Here is a 17876-nt window from a genome sequence, read left to right as displayed (position 1 = left end):
TATGTCATGGGCATAGACTTTGGACTAGGCGTGGTCTTCTAGAAGCATCATGGAAGGTTTTTTTCTGCAAAGGCACGCACTGGGCAGGTTGGGTGGTGAGAGGGCGTGCCTTGGGCGGGTTGAACTAGGCTGTTTCAAAGCGGTTCGTGAGGGCTGGGGCACGTGCGAGCACCATCTCAGCCTTGTGCTCCGAGTGGGACGGGAGCGGAGAGCGCGCGCACATGAAATGGTGCCTTGGGCGTAAACCAAACTTTGTCGAGGCCGATTAGCTTTGGCAACTAACTGCAGGCAAAGGCGGCAACCATGGGAATGATGGGATTTGGCCAGGCTTATCGATTAGCAGCCACGCAGCCCTACGGCATCCTCAAACACGCCAGCCCGCCAATCACGTGCGCGGGCTGCTTTTTGCGGGGCTTAACACCCTCTTGCCTGCACAGCAGAACCGATGACACGACACCCAGCAGCCCAAGCCCTAAAATAGTTTGCATACACACTTACGCATTGCAGCGCCATGCAAGGACAGCGAACCGTTCTAAAGACAAGTTCATGCAAAGCAGCCCTCGTGTTGCCCAATCGCGTGGCCCAAAAGTGAGGCTACGAGGCTGTGCTAGTGGAGACAGACGTGATGATCGTGAACAACGCACCTTTACCACACCCTCCTGGCGAACGTGTAGTAGACAGACCTGCGTGAGACAGCCACCACACTCCCCCACCCACACCAGGAGGCGAAAAATTTCCGACTGGAGCTAAGCTTTGCTGAACACCACCCTGGAGCGGTGACAGCGCAGCGCTCCGCGCACGCTGAGTCGGCCACGTAGGTACCTGTTTGACCGACCTTTTGCTCAGGCATGCCAAAGTGTGGCACCCATGGCCGCTACGTCATCATACGATGATCCGGGGTAGACGAACGTTGTTTTCCCGGCGGTGGGAATTTCGTTTGCTGTTCACCGCCACGCCACACACCTCGTACGTGCAGGGTCATGCCGGACGGCCTGTTGCTATGTTGAGGGACACGGTAACTTTGGAGGGTCCGAAAGAAACGTAATTAGGGAGGGATGGAGGGATGGAGGCGGGTTTTGCTTCTCGGAGATGAACGGAACCGTTTGGTTCATGTTGTATTATAATCTTGCTACTACTATGGCAATGTGCTGGCCATGCTGGCTTGCAGGGTACAGGTGGCGAGCGCGAAAAAAAGTCTTTCCAACGTTGTCTTTGATACACTTCGAGGCCGTAAACTAGCTGGTTGAACACGTAGTTCGACACGTAATAACTAAGACGGTGAAAAACATCGGTGTAAAGGTATCCTCGCCACGCTATGCTGCTGGGTGTGCTTGTGTTGAGATTGATGACTGAATATAGAGAAATGCGAATGAACCACACTAAAACAGTGCTGTGACAAACAGGTTCATGGAAAAAACAACCATGATAATGGACAGAATGCGAGTCTAGAGGGAGAAACAAACGCTATGATGTTCAGCAAAATGCGAGAAAAACAGAATGCCAAAGAAGATTGATATCCATGCGAAAAAAGATGCTGACAACCAACCCACGCTAAATGCCACAGTCGTGCGGAACAATGCCCCTGCGTTGATCTTCATCCCAGGCTCTGCAGCGCGGTTCCCTAATTCTAAGCTTTCGTGGTATACCCCGTGTGACTCCTGAACCCTTCTCTCTTTGTTTGCGCCGAAACCCCTGGGTATACCCACGCTTCATTACGGTTCCTGCCCGAATGTGTTGTGTATGCATGCATCCCGAAATATGTCTATATCCCATCTACTACAAGTAAAGAAATCGTTGAATAATGCGAGTTGCGAGACGTGTCTATGCGACTGCCGATGCGGGTCGCTCGTAAGGTGTCGACGGTTGGGGTGGCGATGGTCGGTCGCTTTCCTCGCGCTTCATGCTCTTGATGCTGCCGGTTCCGCTGCGCTGCGACATGCGGTCGGGACTCCTCATGCCCTCACTCCGTGTGTGGTGCTCTGCTCGTGACGGGCCTGCGGCCTCTTCTTCCCTCCTCCTCTGGTGGTACGCCTCCATGTAGCTGGGGATGCTGCCCTCTTGCTTGATAATCGACTGCATGCCTGGTACAGGTGCTGTCCTGGCTCCGCTGATCAGGTCTTCTTCCGACTGGGGTTGGATCTGGGGAAGAGGTTGGCCTAGTTGAGGGGGCACGCTGGACCGGTTGCGAGGGTCTGCGCGCCTGCGACTGAATGAGCTGTTCCTCCTCCTTCGTCCGCCGGCGCTGGAACCGCTGTCGGTCCGCTGGTGGTAGCCGTGCATCGGACCTTGGGGCATGGGCGGGGGCACCTGATGCAGCTGCGGCGGCATCGGCGGCGGGTTTGGCATCAGTTGAGGGGCGTTGGCAGGCGTGAAGCCATGCGGGGCAGAGGCTGGTATAACGGGCACTTGCGATGGCGAGCTCATGCCTGTGCCGGTTGCAGATGGGTGGAGCTGAAACACCGGCGCATTCGCACGCGCGCTCATCTCCTGCTCACCCAGCTGCCAGTGCATCGATTCGGCGGACCGCCAGGGAATGCCCATCTCGGTAGCGACCTTCTGCCACATTTGGTCCTTGAATCTAAGAAGAGTCAGTATTGATTTTGGGTAGAGTGCGCGGAAATGCGTCGCATACGCGTGCGGCAGAGTGGGCTGGGGTAGATCTGAAACCAAAGAGGTGGGCTCAAAACGAAGGAACGGATGACCAAGATGGAGAAGTCTGGCCATCCGGATTTGTCGAGTGGTACATACCGAGCGTAGAGTCTTGCGAGCTTGTTTTTCTTCTCCTCGTCCCAAATGGCTCGCTTCTCGAGGTAGTTCTGGTATCGTAGTCGGCAGGAAATGGAGCTTCTTCCGGGTAGTCGTTTCGCAATGTCGTCCCACTTCATTCCCTGACCCCGCAGCTCAATGGTCAGATTGTCCTCCTCTGGTGTCCATTTGGACTGTTTCTTGGCCGGGCTTTCGTCGGGGAGCGGGGTTTGAGATGCCTGTCGCTTGAGTGTTGAAGGGGGAGAGCCATTAGTATTTTGCGGGTGACGGGGTGGGGAAGGTCCATGTGGGCCGGAGTAAAGCGGGCGAAAGTGTGGGAGTGGTGCAGGTTCAGCGTGGCGGTGAAGTTCGGAGATGGCAGGTAAAACAGGTCCTCCTAGCATTGATCCGGTTCCTTGGGGTGCTGATGTCGGTGCCTGTTGGTATGCAGACATTGGCGCGTAGTGCGGGGGGCCTGGGTACGCGGGTGGTCCAGAGGCATACGCCGGTGACGCTCTTTGCGAAGGTGACTGTGTGTATGCTGAAGGTGCGGTTGTGTATCCTCTGGTCGCTCCTGTCGAGTGGGACACATTTGATATGGTGCTCTTCTTGCTCGCAGGTGACTCTGAGCCCCGAGCGCGAGGCTCGAGGAGGAGGTTGATATCCAGGATGACGGTGAGGGACTAGCTTCTAGCCAGCCCATAAAATGGAGAAAGTTGTCAAGAGACCTGCGTCCTTGGAAAGCTCAAGTTGCCGAAAGGTGTACAGTCGGTCAGTCAGTAGCGGTGTTGGGGTAGGCGGCTGTAAGGTATGGAGTACAGCAGATAGATAGCTATCTATAAGTTGGATGTGTACCGATCAGGTCGGGCGTTGTCGTAAGGTAGCCTCGCAGATGATTGACAGGAAACCGTCGTTTGATCAGCCCAGGTGTGGCGTTGGGCAAAGGCAAGGCAGAAACTGAGGTCGTATCCGTGGAGGGTGGGTGTTGATGTGCAGGTGAAGTTGGTAAACAACAACAGGGAGGCGAAACGTGTTATGGGTAGCTGTGTATGAGGATGAACAGGAGAGGACAGTGGTAAGGTGATGAGGTTCGGATAGACTAAATGTGCCGACGATGACCCAAGTAGCCAGTTGCGAGGTACTTTGGATGATTCACGCTCTAAGTGGTCGATCGACTCGAGCTATTTGGGCTATGGGCCGGGGCTTTCGGAGCAGGGGGTGAAACAGGCCAACCACTCGGTCTGATGAATGACGGGCGTGCTTAGCCACTGACTTTTCAGGTCGAGAAGGTAGAGGAGTAGCGTAGGGGAGTGGTGGATACAGACTGGTAGGAGCAAAGGTAGGTAGGGTCTGAGGGAGTGAGCATGGATGTGTCAGTAGAGAGAGTTAGCGTGCGACTGTAATACTAATAGCAGGCATCCCTTGAAGCCCTGGGCTGGCGCCGCCTCATCGTCCGCCGCGGTAGGGATCCGGGGGCTTGGGATCAGGATGTACCCTTTGCGTTTCTGACTTGACACCCACTACCTCTGCGCTTAACGCTTTGGCGACTCGTGCTGGCGGCGCGCCACATTAACGACCCACAGACCACTTGCGTACCACAGCTGATCCGATCTAAGGAAGCATGTCTGCCGGAGATTTTAGCGAGACCAAAAAGAAAAGGACAGGCCAAATTGGCAGCGTTAGCTTGACACAAAAAGCACGACACCCGTTCTTGCGTGGTGAGTACTGCGATGACGTGTCCCCCACTTGGGGAGGTCACGGAGGTCACGATGTGGTGGTAGCTATCAGCAACCTACTCGCAGTCTTTGACGTGGGAGACGACTCCGGTGCATTTGCATTACTGCGGTTTGATATTGGCTTCGCCGGCGTGGTGTACTGGGCGTCATTTGCTGCCCTCCTTTCCGTCAGGCCTCAATGCGCCCAAGACGGGGCTGCGGCGTTTGCAGGTAGCAGGGCCGCGTTCACGATCGTCGAGGAAGCGGCTGGAGCGTGTTTTCAGTGCTTGAGGCAACGAATCAAGGATTATGATGAGCGGTGAACAGTCTCAGGGATTCGCTGATGGTTCGGAAGAGCACAAGCGCGATGACATGGAAGATCTGCAGCATGCTCGCCCTGCTCCGGCTATCTGACGCCAGAAGCGTCGCTACCGAAGCCTTGCGAACGGCTGACTTCATTAAGGCGGTGCAGGTGGTGATGTGTTCACGCCAACGTCGACAACGTTCAAGACGGGCTCCACCTGTGCAATTCCTGCGTTCATGTGTCCGGTCAAGAACCCCACTGTGGGCGGCGATCTAGCAGCGTCGCAGCATGCGCAGGAGGAGCGGTGAACTGCGGTGAACTGCCGGCGGCCGTGGGCGTGACGTCTAGCGCGCGCCATGGCATTAACACGAGCAGCACGATTAGCACGATGGACACGATGTTGGCAGGCTGGTGTTTATGCGACGATGTTGTGCGCGCACGTGAGGGGCGGTGCTGCTGTGTTGTCTTCGTGTTCGCGAGCCACGTTGTGTTTTGCTACGAGGAGGCGCCGCCCTGCCATGTCATCGGCGTGGCAGATTGCATCACGGGACCCGGGCGCGCGATGATGCGCATGAGGCGGTGAGGAGAGGCCGAACTGGATGGATGTTTTGAATGAGGTTGGATATAGCAGGCCCTTGGGCCAGTGGGAGCCGACATGCAGGTGCATTAGCCATGAACCATCCCCGTGCGCTGGCCAGCGCTAGGGCAAAGGGCCTTTCCTCGGCGGCGCCCACGGCCTGCTGAGTGATTGAAGGATCAAAAGACTCCCCACAGACCAGACGAGCACACAATCTCACCGCGCCGACGGCATGCGAACTGCACTTCCGCAGCCCTGGTCAGTCTGGTCAGTCTGGTCGAGTCTGCCTCTATCGCCTCTATCTGCCGCATCGGGGGGTGCTTTGTCTCTTGCAGCTGTCTTGCAGGTGCCACAGCCTCTACATGAATCTATAAGGCGCAGCACTCTATATTTACAGACGCGTGCATTGCATACATCGCATACAAGAGCGGTGAAGGCCCCAGTTGGAGTTAGTTGGAGGTATTGGAGGCATTGGAGGAAATGACTTGTCTCGTTGACGCTGGCTGCTATGATGGGGTGCTGGCAGGCGCCCGCAGACAGCCGTCGAGTACCGACATCTGCATCTGATCAAGTGCAATCACGACGTCTTGGCTGACGAGCGCATGGTTTTGCATTAGTTGGATGAGGCAGCTCGACCCGGAGCAGGCCTTCCCTCGACGAAGATCATCAGAAATAACCGCCCACGCGCGAACGATGCCAGCGCACGGCGTGGGTAGATACTGTCCCACGCATCTTGCAATGTGAGAGCGCGTGGGGTGCGTGGGTGTTGCCGTTCGTCGCGGTTCGCCGTGTCCTGAGACATTCACTGTGGTTGACAACCACGGCCTTGGCATCGCTTAGGATACTCGATGCGGCCCTGCGCAACCCTCTCCAATGCTTTTCTTCGGCCCTACACCACTCGTAACCATCCCGCATACGGAGCGGGTCACCTGTCAACCGTACACCATCACCACCACCAACAGCGCAGAGTCCTTCTATATACATACATTACCCCTCTAGTGCACCTCGGCTCTGCCCCTCGCTCGCCATGTCACTCCAGAGCGCGGCAGACGTGCCGCTTCTCATTAGCTCTCCCAATTCGTCGTCTGAGCGCCGTATATCGCCGTCGTGGTCCATTGCGCAGCTCAAGGCCCGCCTGGAGCCCATCACCGGTGTGCCCGCCAGCAGTCAACAGCTGTCGCTGCGCGTGGGCTCTCAGGATGCCGTCGCCCTCACGGCCGCCGACGAGGAACAGACGCGTCTTGCTGCCTTCCCGCTGCAGCCGTATGCGGAGATAACCGTAAGTGCTTCTTCTGCTTTCTCATTGCACGCGCGCCGCAGCCCTGTCCTGGCTGTGTCGACGCTGCCGTCCTCTCGCGAGCTGCCACATCTCTGCCACCCCGGCTCGCCTCTCTACTTCCTTGTATCTACTCTACACCCACGCCTAGCAGTTTCATGCGTCGCTCTGCTCGACTGCCCCATTCGTTGTCAGGTCCGACGTTGAGGCTGCGCGCTCCAGTCAGGTCATGCCTGCATATTCGCATGCCCCGCACTGCCCCTCTCTTCCCAATTGCTGCGCCTTGGCACGCGATCCGCGCGGAAGCCATCCTTCGTTTCATCTGAGTTACCAGATCGTCTGCAAGCGTTGGGCATGCCGGGACGCTGCTGGTACTCGGCATTCGATACCGACGACATAAACTTTCGCAATACCGGATAGCCTTTCGCTGCTGTCTTGCCATTTCTTTTTCGGCGCTTCGGCCCTACTCCAATGCCTTACATGGCCTCATGAATCACCCCTTGTACCGGCCACCTTGCTAGAGCAATCTCAACTGACATCCCCGAGCAAATGAATGCCCGCAAACATGCTCCCGAGCTGACAGCCACGTCTAGGTCGTTGACACTCGTCCGCCGGGTGCGAGGACGGACTTCACCGACCTGTCGTCCGTTGAGAAGTATGAAATGCCCGCTGCTGAGTACGAGCATCGGACCGACAGCGTACTTGCATGGAAGAAGGCGCAAAAGCTGGGTCGGTTTGACCCCGATGCTGGCAGCATCGAGCAGCAAAAGATCCGCGCCTCAGAACGGGAGGTAGAGGAACGAGGTAAGCCGTATATCTCCCGCATGTTTCACCCACACCGTTGAGCCGTACGTTTGCGCGGCAGAGCGAACGCCGGAACCCGGACATCAACCATCGCATTGCAGCCTTGTAGTCATCCATGTCGTTCCAACGTGCAAACCGGAGATGCTTCAAACTCTTCCCAAACCGGACTGCTGCATGCCTCCAAGGTTGCCGCCTCATCATAACAGGATTCACTATGTCTCAGCCTGTCATTACCCTCCGACAAGGACATCTGAGCGACAGGCAAGGCAATCTCGCATACCGAGTATCCTCTGACCAAACCCGTCATACACGACTACCCTTTCCGGCCCCCTGCATCCAACCCTTGGCCCAGACCTCCACAGCCGAGCGTATGGCGCTGGAAGCACATCCGTTAGGCAACATGCCATAGTAAACCGATTAACACTCGGAAATCGCTTCGAGTGTTGCCGTCCTCCAACGACTGTCGTCGCTCCGCTAGGTTACCCGTTTCTGGCAGGGACCGGGCAGCGGCAAAGGGTGCAAGTCGCCGAAACCCTAAACTCAATTCTCAAAATAAGCGATCGACGCCTTCCTTGCCACCCAGCCTCATTATTCTCTTCATTCTCCAGCTTCATTCGTCGACCAAGTCTCTCGGTAATACACTTCGACTACGACATGGTCCATTTCCTGAAATCTCCCTCTTCCTGCTCGCCCGAGCGAGATCGTCAGGGTGGTTTAGGGCACCAGATCCTCGGATGGCGCGGCCCGCATTTTTCCTTGCTTTCCAAAACACATCAGCACGTTACGCATCGTTTACTCCGCTGAATGCCATTATCCCCGAAGGATGTGTTGGAGATTTGTGTTGATGGATCCAACGCCGCACCACGCCTCGATATTCGCGCATCACTGCCTCGCTATAGCATTGCATTGGGCAGCGCCTGCATCTGTCTCGAACAATCAGGCCGCCTTCCCCGCTTGAGCCTCGCTGTCGCCACCACATCTCGAGTAAGATGTGATCGGTGTGCATGAGGGACCGATTAGGCGTGCAATGATCTTGGGTTTCCGCGCATACGCGATGCTAGTTGCCAAACTGCCCGCCCGGCCGTCGGGACGTTGTTGTCCACTTACCTGTTCCGTTCCGCCTGGGCATAGGTTTGCTTCTTTTGCTCGCTTTCGCGTATACCTCCTGTCTTTGCCCAAACCATGGACGGATACGAGGGTTCGATAGGTTGGGCTCCACTGAACAGCAAACGGAGCTGATCTCGTACGATTATCCTGGCTGCATTCATACTTACACTTTGGTCTCCTTTACCGCATGTATACTTGCGAAGCGAATCGATTCAACTAACGCAAAACCCTTATTAGGTCTTTCTGTAAACGGTCGTGTTCGCCTCCTACCCGAGTCAGATGCGCGTCGGGGAACCATCTCCTATATTGGCCTTGTCCCTGAGATACCGGGTATAGGCGTCTGGATCGGCGTCACCCTCGACGAACCGACAGGCAAGAACGATGGCAGCGTCAAGGGCAAGCGATACTTTGAGTGCGCCAGCAATTACGGCGTCTTTGTAAGACCTGAACGCTGCGAGGCCGGCGATTTCCCCGCCCTTGACATGGGGGATGAGGATCTCGAGGAGCTGTGATCGGAACTCCGAAAGGGGGGATGACAGGATAAGTATATCGGAGAACTGCGGTGATCGCGAGGGGAAATCAGGGCGAGCTGCCACGTGGCAGCTTGGGTGGTAGACGAATTTGACTTCAACCTACACGTGTAACTTTGAGCTGACTACACATTCTCCACTGTCACAACAGTAGCTGTCCGCTCCGTCCATGCTTCTCTCTTCGAGGAAGAAGGACTATAGTCAATAGTCAACAAGAAAAATCGCCTGAATGACCATGACGAAAAGTCTAATAACTCGATCTCTATGTTTCATTGTGATATGACAACTGACTGATATGACGTTCTCTCTTGTGCAAGTGTAGTTTGTCAGGCACCTGTTCATTTCCTAGTATGTTTTCACATGTGGGAAATCAAACTCCTTCCTTCTCAAAGACCTGTAACCGAGATTTTACCCCCACAATCCAAATCCGGCGTCTTTCTCGCTGGGAACGTTGCTTCCCACAAGCGAGCAACGTCTAGCAGGAGGCCTTCTTGATACTTCGCGCCAACAACAAGCAACCCAAACGGCCGTCCATTCCAATCCAGATAACCCAGCGGTAGAGTCACCGATGGATATCCTGTGCACGTAGTGAGAAGAAGCTTAGTTGACAGACAAAGCACAGAGCTTACTAGCTAAAGCAACAACATCAGGTAGACGGCTATCTGCTGGCCCTATTATCACGTCGACACCATGCTCGCGAAGCATCTTATCGATCGCATCATCAGCGGCGGACACGGTCGCCTTTACATCAAGACGGTCATACTCTGCATCCGTGAGCGAGTTGGCATCTTCCAAACTTTGGATAAGCTTGTCTTGCTTAGGAGAACCTAATGATAACTGAGTTTAGTAATGGACAGAAGATGAGAATGGTATTGACAGGCTGTCATACAGTCTGGTAATTCGATCTCGCGATGTTGTTTGTTGAAATTGATTAGTCCTGCGAGGGTCTTGACTTTGGGTGAGTTTAGGCCACCTGTGTAGGCTTCGAAGAGGGTTGAGAAATCGTTTTCTGGGGTGTGTCAGTGTGGATTTTGCACCTTGGTGTTCTTGAACTGACTGATTGTGGTTAAGACGTCGTCCATGCTTTCATCTAATGTCTCGTCTGAGATCAGGTCGACTGGGCCGACGACGCGCTTAGCGAGGCTTGCGATCTTTTTGTAGGCTGCGAGTGTCTCTCGTATCTTCCCACTGAGTAAGCTATGGTTCTATCTCATTGCAAGTGTACTTACGATTTGGTCCAGTGCTCCAGGTTGCGGCTTCTGAACGGCTTCTGGTAGATGCCAGTGGTGTGGGTCTATGGTGGCGAAAGAGATATCTTTCCAGTCGCGAGAAAAGGAGGTATTATAACCTTGGTCGGGCACTTCCGGATGTGAAAGATCTACGATGACATTGAGTAACTTGACGAGATCATCGGTGGTCTTCGCCATAGGCCCAACACTATCCCTGTTTTTCGAGAAAGGGAATCCTCTGTGTTCAGAAACTATACCGGGCGTAGTGCGGATAGTAAAAAGGGCAGCACGAGTAGCTGGATTCGTGAGAGAACCGTTGAAGTCAGCGCCGATGGAGAGGGGGGCGAAGCCTGCGCTGATGGCTACGGCTGAGCCTGTTGATGAGCCGGATGGGTTCTGTAGGGTCGTGAGCATTAAGATCAGTGTTATAAGGAGAGAGGCCTTACTGAATGGCCGTAGATGCCGTCGTCGACTACACCGCCGCGCACGTATGCGGATTGCGTTTGGCCTCCACGTGCAGACCAGCCTCCGCTCATGCCGGACGCCCTGGAGAGGTCAGTTTACAGCGTTCCGCGTCTCCGTATCTTGACTCACTTCCAGTTTCCGTATTGCTGTCGGAGTGGGTTAGTTCAGGACCTCGAGAAGACGAGCCAGAACGTACGGAGAGGTTCGCCTTACCCATCAGGATAAGTCCAGCATCCACTGCCATCCTAACGACCGTGGCGGTTTCTCGAGGCTGGGAGCCCACAAACGCCCAACCACCATTCGTGGATTCGAGCTGGAACTCGCTTGACGTATCCATGGCATCCTTACAATTCAGTCAACAATTTCAAGATGACTTTACCATAAGCCCACCTTGACAACAAACGGAATACCATGCATCCCACCCCTCACAACCCCCCGACGTCTCTCATCATCCAGCTTAGCCGCAATCTTCTCCAAATGTGGAAGCGGCGATATCGATATCATGGCCTTAAGTCTGTCGTTGTGTTTGAGGATCTGGTCGTGGTATTGGCGTACGAGATCAAGACTGGTGATCTTACCGTCGCTAAGGAGGCGCTGTAGCTCACTCGCTGTAATCTTCGGCAGGTCAAGTTTCATGTTGGGTATGATTCGGACAACGTAAAGCGCAAGAGATTCTTTGAAAGATGGTAGTGGAAGTCGGGCGAGGAGCGTAGACTGAGAAAGTGCACCGGTGATGTTATCGGTGGAAGAGCGACTATTACCTGGATTGTAGACGTGTGTTCGCAATGCAAAGGGCCGCCCTTACTCTACCCCCACGGAAGCTACGTCCAGCTGGCTCAGCCAGCGCTTAACAAGAGCGGTATCATGGAAAAAGACGGTCTCATGAAAATCACGAACATTGTCGGAATAACGTCAGCTCATACATTTACGTGACGATCATATCTTGAACCTGTATCTCAGCTCACTATGCAAATCCCATCACATCTTCCCACTCAGTCACGCATACCCATTCGCCCCCAACCACTCCCTAACAACCCCCGCATCCCTCTCCGCATAAGCCGCATAACTCCTAATAGTATCATCCACAACCTCAAGCCCCTTATTATACCCCCTCGTATCCTTACCCTTGAAGAACTCCTGAATCTCATCCGCCACCTTACTATCCGTAAACTTATTCAATCCAAACCTGAGGAACCTCTCCAGGACAACAGGATTACCAGCAAGCGCAGGATGCACCTTGGAGTCCCAGTTATCGCGAATGTAGTGCCAGACCTCCGGGCGGACCTTTGAGTTGTTGGCGAGGGCAATGGTGGAGCTGTGCTTGTCTTGCATGGCGACGGCGTCGGAGAAGACAAAGTCCATGACTTGCTTTGCGAGGTCCGGGGTTTGGACGCGGCCGAGGGAGCCGAGGCAGATTTCTTTGCCGTCGATGGACGTGGTGTGAAGGTATTCGTTTTGCACGGCCTTGAGTGCTGGTTCGCCGCGGTTCTTGATGGCAGTGGCGAAGACGGCGCGGCGGAGCGAGGGGTGGATGGCCTTGTTGTCTCCATTGATGTAGGCGTCGAAACGCTTGAGGGCCTCGTCGACGGTGGCTTTGTGGCCGACGATGCCGGCGGAGAGGATGAGGCTGGCACGAAGTTGGCCGACGAGGTAGTTCTCGCCATCCTTGAACTCCCAGCCGACCTTTTCGACTGCTGGGGTGATGAGCTTGAGGTGGTACTTCCTCAGTCCCTCGCTGATGTCTTCGCTGCCGGAGAAGACACTGCGGACGTTGCCAATGTTGGTCAGAATCTGAGACCATACAAGGTAGTCAGACTCGTCCTGGAAGCGCTCTGCCAGTGCGAGGAGACCAGCGGTGGAGCCGTAACCTGCTACTGCGTTGGCGTAGGCGTCACCTACGAGGCCAATCTTGTCTTGCACGGTGAGCTGATCGCGGTCCTCTCCGAGCTTCTTCAAGCGGTCCGCAGGGTAGTTGGTGCGGTAGAAACCAGTGAGGTCCTTGTTGAGCAGGTAGAAGCTGTCGCTGACGTTGCGGATTGTGTCTTCCTTCTGTGTCATAGCAGTGGTCTCGTGCACAGACGCGCTGGAAGCTGAGTCGCCAGAGTGAAGGCCAAGCGGAATCCACCAGGTAGTTTGGTCCTCTTCGGGCTTGACGTTACCCGCAAGGAGGAAGCGCTGTTGACGCAGTCCAATCTGACCAGGCTCTTCAGCTACGGTGACGACTGGGAAACCGATCCTGCGAACCCAGAGGTCCATGAAGGTGTTGACGTTTTGACCAGATGCCTTGCTAAGGGCAGACCACAGGTCGTTGGTAGTGGCGTTGGAGTACTGGTGGGCCTTGAGATAGTCGGCAACACCCTGCAGGAAGACCTTCTCGCCAAGGTGAGCGCTCAGCATGCGGATGACTGAGGAACCCTTGAGGTAGGAGATGTGGTCAAAGATCTGGTCGACCTCAAGACCGTCGTATACGGGTACTTCGATAGGATGCGATGTTCGTAGCGCGTCAAGGGCGAAAGCTTGTTGGACGGATTCAGTCTAGAGAAAATGTCAACAGGCTGATAGTAGATACCTCGAGATTTGTGACGTACGACAAACTGTCCCCAGACGTTCCATTCTAGTGAGGGTTAGCAGGTTTCTGCCGTAGTAGTGATTTGACGTACCTGGGTATAAATGATCAATGGCAAGCCATCCGACCCATGTCGCGAAACCTTCGTTGAGCCAAAGCTCGCTCCACCAGTCCATGGTGACAAGGTTACCGAACCACTGATGGGCAAGTTCGTGAGCAACAACGTAGGCGACCCTGTTGCGGTAGCTGTCGGCCGATGTAGCGGGATCGAAGAGTACGGCAGTAGTTCTAGTTACGTTAACATAAAGTCCAACTTGTTCAAGCACTTGACGTACCTGTAGGTAATGAGACCCCAGTTCTCCATAGCTCCGTGTGAGAATTCGTGAACAGCCAGTAGATCGACCTTGGGAAGAGGATAGTCAATCTGGAAGACCTCGGAGAAGTAGTCGACAATCTTGTGGCAGTTGTCCAGAGCGAAACGACCCTGCTCCTTGAGACCGCGGGTGGTGTAGACCCTGACGGGAATGTTCTTTCCGTTGTACTTGCGCTCGGTGAAAGCCTCGACGTACTCAAAGTCACCGATAGCCCACGCCAGCAGGTATGTAGACATGATAGGCGATCGCTCGAATACGACAGTGTGGAAGCCGTCCCGCTTGCTGGGCTTGATCTCCTTCTCGGGCATGTTGCTGAGGGCGACCTGGTCCTTGGGCACTTCGAGCTCGACGTCGAAGGTGGCTTTCAGGTTGGGCTCGTCGAAGCAGGGGAAGGCGCGGCGGGCGTCGCAGGCCTCGAACTGGGTGCTGAACATGTAGTGGAACTCATCGTCTTTTGCGACGGAAGCGGGGACGTCGCCCTTGGGCTTGTACTTGGAGCGGTAGAAGCCAGCCATGATGTTGTTGACGAAACCCTCAAACTTGATCTCCAGCTGAGCCTCGCCAGAGTAGCTAATCTTCTCGCCGAAGTCGAGTGTGACCTGTTGCCTCTTCTCATCGTATGAGATGTCCTTTGCCGACAGTGTCTTGTCGCCAGCCTTCAACTCGGCGGTTTGCAGCTTCAGCTGATGTGCGTTGAGGACGAGGGTGTTGAAGCCATCTTCCTTTGTGATCTTGGTGGTGATGTTGACGGTACCCTTGTAGGCAAACTTGCCGCCAAATTCGAGGTCGTGGAGGGAGAGGGCGTAGTGCGAAGGTTTGGCCCTGGGATGTTAGCTTGGTTATAGTACTGGAGAGAGATCAACTAACCATGCGGGGAGGACATCGCGATCTGAAGCCATGTTGACGAAACTGCTGGTGACTTCGCTCTGGCAGAACCTCTTTTGTGCTGCAAACGTGTTTGTGTTTGCTACGGCAAGCCTCGGTCTTGGGCGTAACTGGGTACGTGGGGCAGACTGAAGCTGTCTAGCTGCCGAAGAGAAGCTTCTAGAGCGGATGTGGTGGGTCAAGGAGAGTGAATGCGATGTAGCAGGATACAGGCGCGTAGGATGAGCTCTACACGTTAATTGTCGAGAGCAGAGTCTCGCGGAAGTCAGTAGAGTAGCCAGAGTGAAGGACCGCGGGGGAGACGGCCAGGGAGCTTGAGCGGAAGAGGAAAGAGGGGAGCGCAATCATGCAAGCAATTGGTATTGGAGGCTTCAGGACGCATGCCAAGAAAATTGTTTAGCTCCACCAGCTCCCCCATGCCACTTCGAGGGTCCATTCGTGATAACCATCACCACCAAGACCTGAGTCAAAGACGTACTCTCTGTTTTCTTCCACCTCCACCCCTCCTCCTCCCCGCCGCCTCCCCTCCGCCTCCCCCACCCACCCGGAATCAAGCTCTCTAGCTGCAGAAGAGAAGCTTCTAGAGCGGCTAAGGTGGATCGAGGTGAGTGAATGCGATACAGCAGAATACAGACGCGTAGGATGATTAGCTCTACACCTCAATTGTCGAGAGCAGAGTCTCGCGGAAACCAGTAGGGTAGCCAGAGTGAAGGTCCGCGGGGGAGGCGGCCTGGGAACGTGAACGGAACAGGCTTGAGCAAAAGAGGAAAGAGGGGTGTCAATGTTTCAATTGGACTGGCATGAGATGATGCGTATAGGCTTAGAGGGGAAGGTGCGCGTGCGGCACGCCGAAGCGCCCCACCTAGGCTGAATCCCTGCGTTCGGCTCTAGCGCGGGGTCTTGGGTGCATTTATCTAGATGCAGATGCGATGATGCTTGGAAGTTGAGATAGTTCTTATCCTCTTATATCTGATGGGTTGCTGTGATGGGCTGTAGCGCGTCGTCTCTCCAATGTCCTCTACCTTCTTCATATGCTTGTAGCACATCTATCACGCATGGACCGGTGGGTATCAATCCTGAAAGTGGTATGCCATTGACGCCTGCAAATGCTTCAGTATACGCCCCAGCCATGCGATAGTATCCTTTCCACCACGCCTACCAGCCACAAACGCCTCGCACACCTCTACATAGCAGACCCGCACTCCCATCTCCCCAATCCACCCCCTCCATTCAAACCCTAATCAAAACATCCAAACATTGTATCCTCCACTCCTTCTTCCCCAACAACCCCTTAACCCACTCATAACTCTGCCCTCCAGCTTCACTCCCCTGCCCTAGTCCCACCCTCCCCCTAACCCCCTCCACCGCCCCCCTCACCACCGCCTGGGCCGTATGATTCGCCGCCTGCGCCAGCACACCCGCCGTCTCCGCAACCGTGCCATTCAGCGCCAGCTCCGCGCTATCGGACAGCGGCGCATCGAACCACGGGGTGTGGAAGTCGAAGAGGGCGACGACGAGGATGAAGAGGAGGAGCGAGCAGTACACGCACGGTCGGTTTAGGAAGTAGGTTGCTGAGATGAAGAGGACGAGGTAGACGGGGGAGGCGTGCGTTCGTAATCTGCGGGGGACGTGTTAGAGAGGGAATGCGCGTGGAGTGGGAGGTAGATGGGGTGGGTGGATGGGTGCTTACAAGAAGAACAGGACGGGGATCCAGCTGCGGAGGCAGAACATGGCGGGTTGGCGGGTTGTGGGTGTGACTATGGTTGTGTGTAGGTAGGGAGCCTCGCGTGCGCACGCTGCAGCCCTAATGGCCCTGACGTATGTTTGGTGTCGTGTGAGGCGCGCACTTTACGGCGATACCTAAGGCGGAGGCGATAATCGTCGACGGGCGGACGTGGATGCGCTGACTAATGCGATAAGTCGGCGAGGCGAATGGGCAACGTGAAAACAGCGAGCGGACGAAGAAATAGCAAATGGGTTTATTAGGATAACAAAGTATCAAAGGTAAGAGGGCTGACGGCTGTGAGATGCATGGATGGTGCGGAGTCCTGGCCGCCGAATTAGCGTCCGCTGATTGGCAGTGCGCCTCCAGGTAAGCATTCGGCTCCCCTTGAGGCCTCGAGGCTGCAGTCGGTGGCGCACATGCATGCACTGCTTTTCTCCTGTCTCAGCCTTATCGCTTGCATATTCGATAAAATCCTCTGACCATCTCACGTCTATTCATTTCAAGGTATCTTCCTACATGCCCATTCCCCCGTCGTGTGATGTCGTCCAACGCCCAACCAGCCAACTATCAGAGGCTACCTCCTTCCATAAAAATGCCACAAAACGCCCACCTAACACAAATATGCCCAGATACGAAGCAGAGTAGGACCGAAGTCGGCCGCCAACAGCAGAAGGGAGCAGCGTCCATGCGCGCGCGGTCTATACGGGCAGGTTGAACTTCTTGCCTTGGATGACCCTGAACATTCAATTAGCATGCTGATGCACCTCATGGTTATTGGAGACGTACTTGGTGTAGTAAATGTAGAAGAAATCAGAGTACAGGATCGTCTGGATGATGCCTGCAATCACCGCGATCGGGTCGTAGAACTTGGGCACCTCGAAGAAGTAGCGGTAGATCCAGTTGGGGATGTACAGCGCCCGGTACGCACCCAGCGCGAACAGGTAGTGTGTTGTGATCGTTTCCGCCTCGCCGGTTCTTTGCAGCATGAAGAGCTGGGGCAGAATTGCCACGGATTCCAGCCAAATGGAGAAAGCCCACAGTATCTATTTCAGTCAGCACCTTCCTCTCCCATTACAAGCCCTGCTGCTACCCACCTCAGAGAACGTGTATTTGTACGGAAACAGTATCGCCAGCACCGCGCTCGCTCCCAGCAGATATTGCACCTTGAACGTGTCGAGATTCGGGTCGTGCGTCGGCTTGTAGTCGTTGAGCATGAGGTAGACGGTGTAGGCGGATGTGCTGATGAAGATGATTTTGAAAATGGTATTGTAGAGCGACTTGGGTTCGTAGAAAGTCCACAGCAGGTCGACGTAACGCGTAAGATAGACCATCAGATAGAGGAATTGTGACTTGAACGAGATGCCGGACGCGCTCTATGCCGTGTCAGTATGTGCGGCGCATTACGTGTACAATGCAGGTAGACGTACGCTCGACACCTTCATCTTATGCAGCAGAATCAGGATGGATAGCAGGTGGGATAAATCCCCTAGACGTGTTAGCCCATCATACTCGAAGCATCATTTGGTGTCGCGAGGCTTACCCAGCAGTCGGAAGAGATTCATCATGGCGGTGC

The 17876-nt window shown here is 55.0% G+C and overlaps 6 protein-coding genes across 6 annotated transcripts; 1 reads left to right on the top strand and 5 right to left on the bottom strand.

Annotated features, from left to right (window-relative positions):
* Positions 1 to 1821: 1821 nt before the first annotated feature.
* Positions 1822 to 3200, bottom strand: J4E88_002566 (uncharacterized protein; the record flags this gene model as incomplete). The annotated part of the gene is made up of 2 exons (XM_049396227.1): positions 1822 to 2578; positions 2749 to 3200. 2 exons carry the CDS (start codon positions 3198 to 3200, stop codon positions 1822 to 1824), a joined length of 1209 nt encoding a protein of 402 aa, XP_049257575.1.
* A 3168-nt stretch (positions 3201 to 6368) lies between these two features.
* Positions 6369 to 9040, top strand: J4E88_002565 (uncharacterized protein; the record flags this gene model as incomplete). Its single annotated transcript, XM_049396226.1, has 3 exons — positions 6369 to 6620; positions 7211 to 7421; positions 8766 to 9040. The coding sequence occupies 3 exons, from the start codon at positions 6369 to 6371 to the stop codon at positions 9038 to 9040; spliced, it is 738 nt and encodes a 245-aa protein (XP_049257574.1).
* Positions 9041 to 9658: 618 nt separating this feature from the next.
* J4E88_002564 (uncharacterized protein) lies at positions 9659 to 11388 on the bottom strand (the record flags this gene model as incomplete). The annotated part of the gene is made up of 8 exons (XM_049396225.1): positions 9659 to 9885; positions 9948 to 10067; positions 10116 to 10239; positions 10288 to 10683; positions 10734 to 10833; positions 10882 to 10898; positions 10949 to 11095; positions 11143 to 11388. The coding sequence occupies 8 exons, from the start codon at positions 11386 to 11388 to the stop codon at positions 9659 to 9661; spliced, it is 1377 nt and encodes a 458-aa protein (XP_049257573.1).
* A 360-nt stretch (positions 11389 to 11748) lies between these two features.
* J4E88_002563 (uncharacterized protein) lies at positions 11749 to 14959 on the bottom strand (the record flags this gene model as incomplete). The annotated part of the gene is made up of 6 exons (XM_049396224.1): positions 11749 to 13287; positions 13341 to 13366; positions 13413 to 13606; positions 13654 to 14514; positions 14560 to 14638; positions 14956 to 14959. 6 exons carry the CDS (start codon positions 14957 to 14959, stop codon positions 11749 to 11751), a joined length of 2703 nt encoding a protein of 900 aa, XP_049257572.1.
* An 848-nt stretch (positions 14960 to 15807) lies between these two features.
* On the bottom strand, positions 15808 to 16308 carry J4E88_002562 (uncharacterized protein; the record flags this gene model as incomplete). Its single annotated transcript, XM_049396223.1, has 2 exons — positions 15808 to 16195; positions 16268 to 16308. The coding sequence occupies 2 exons, from the start codon at positions 16306 to 16308 to the stop codon at positions 15808 to 15810; spliced, it is 429 nt and encodes a 142-aa protein (XP_049257571.1).
* A 693-nt stretch (positions 16309 to 17001) lies between these two features.
* Positions 17002 to 17868, bottom strand: J4E88_002561 (uncharacterized protein; the record flags this gene model as incomplete). Its single annotated transcript, XM_049396222.1, has 5 exons — positions 17002 to 17038; positions 17090 to 17346; positions 17398 to 17676; positions 17731 to 17789; positions 17844 to 17868. 5 exons carry the CDS (start codon positions 17866 to 17868, stop codon positions 17002 to 17004), a joined length of 657 nt encoding a protein of 218 aa, XP_049257570.1.
* Positions 17869 to 17876: the final 8 nt, after the last annotated feature.

Source organism: Alternaria novae-zelandiae (assembly GCF_023758075.1).
Source record: "Alternaria novae-zelandiae strain BMP 2774 chromosome Unknown scaffold_4, whole genome shotgun sequence".
NCBI lineage: Eukaryota > Fungi > Ascomycota > Dothideomycetes > Pleosporales > Pleosporaceae > Alternaria > Alternaria novae-zelandiae.
This window is presented reverse-complemented; position numbering and strand designations above follow the sequence as displayed.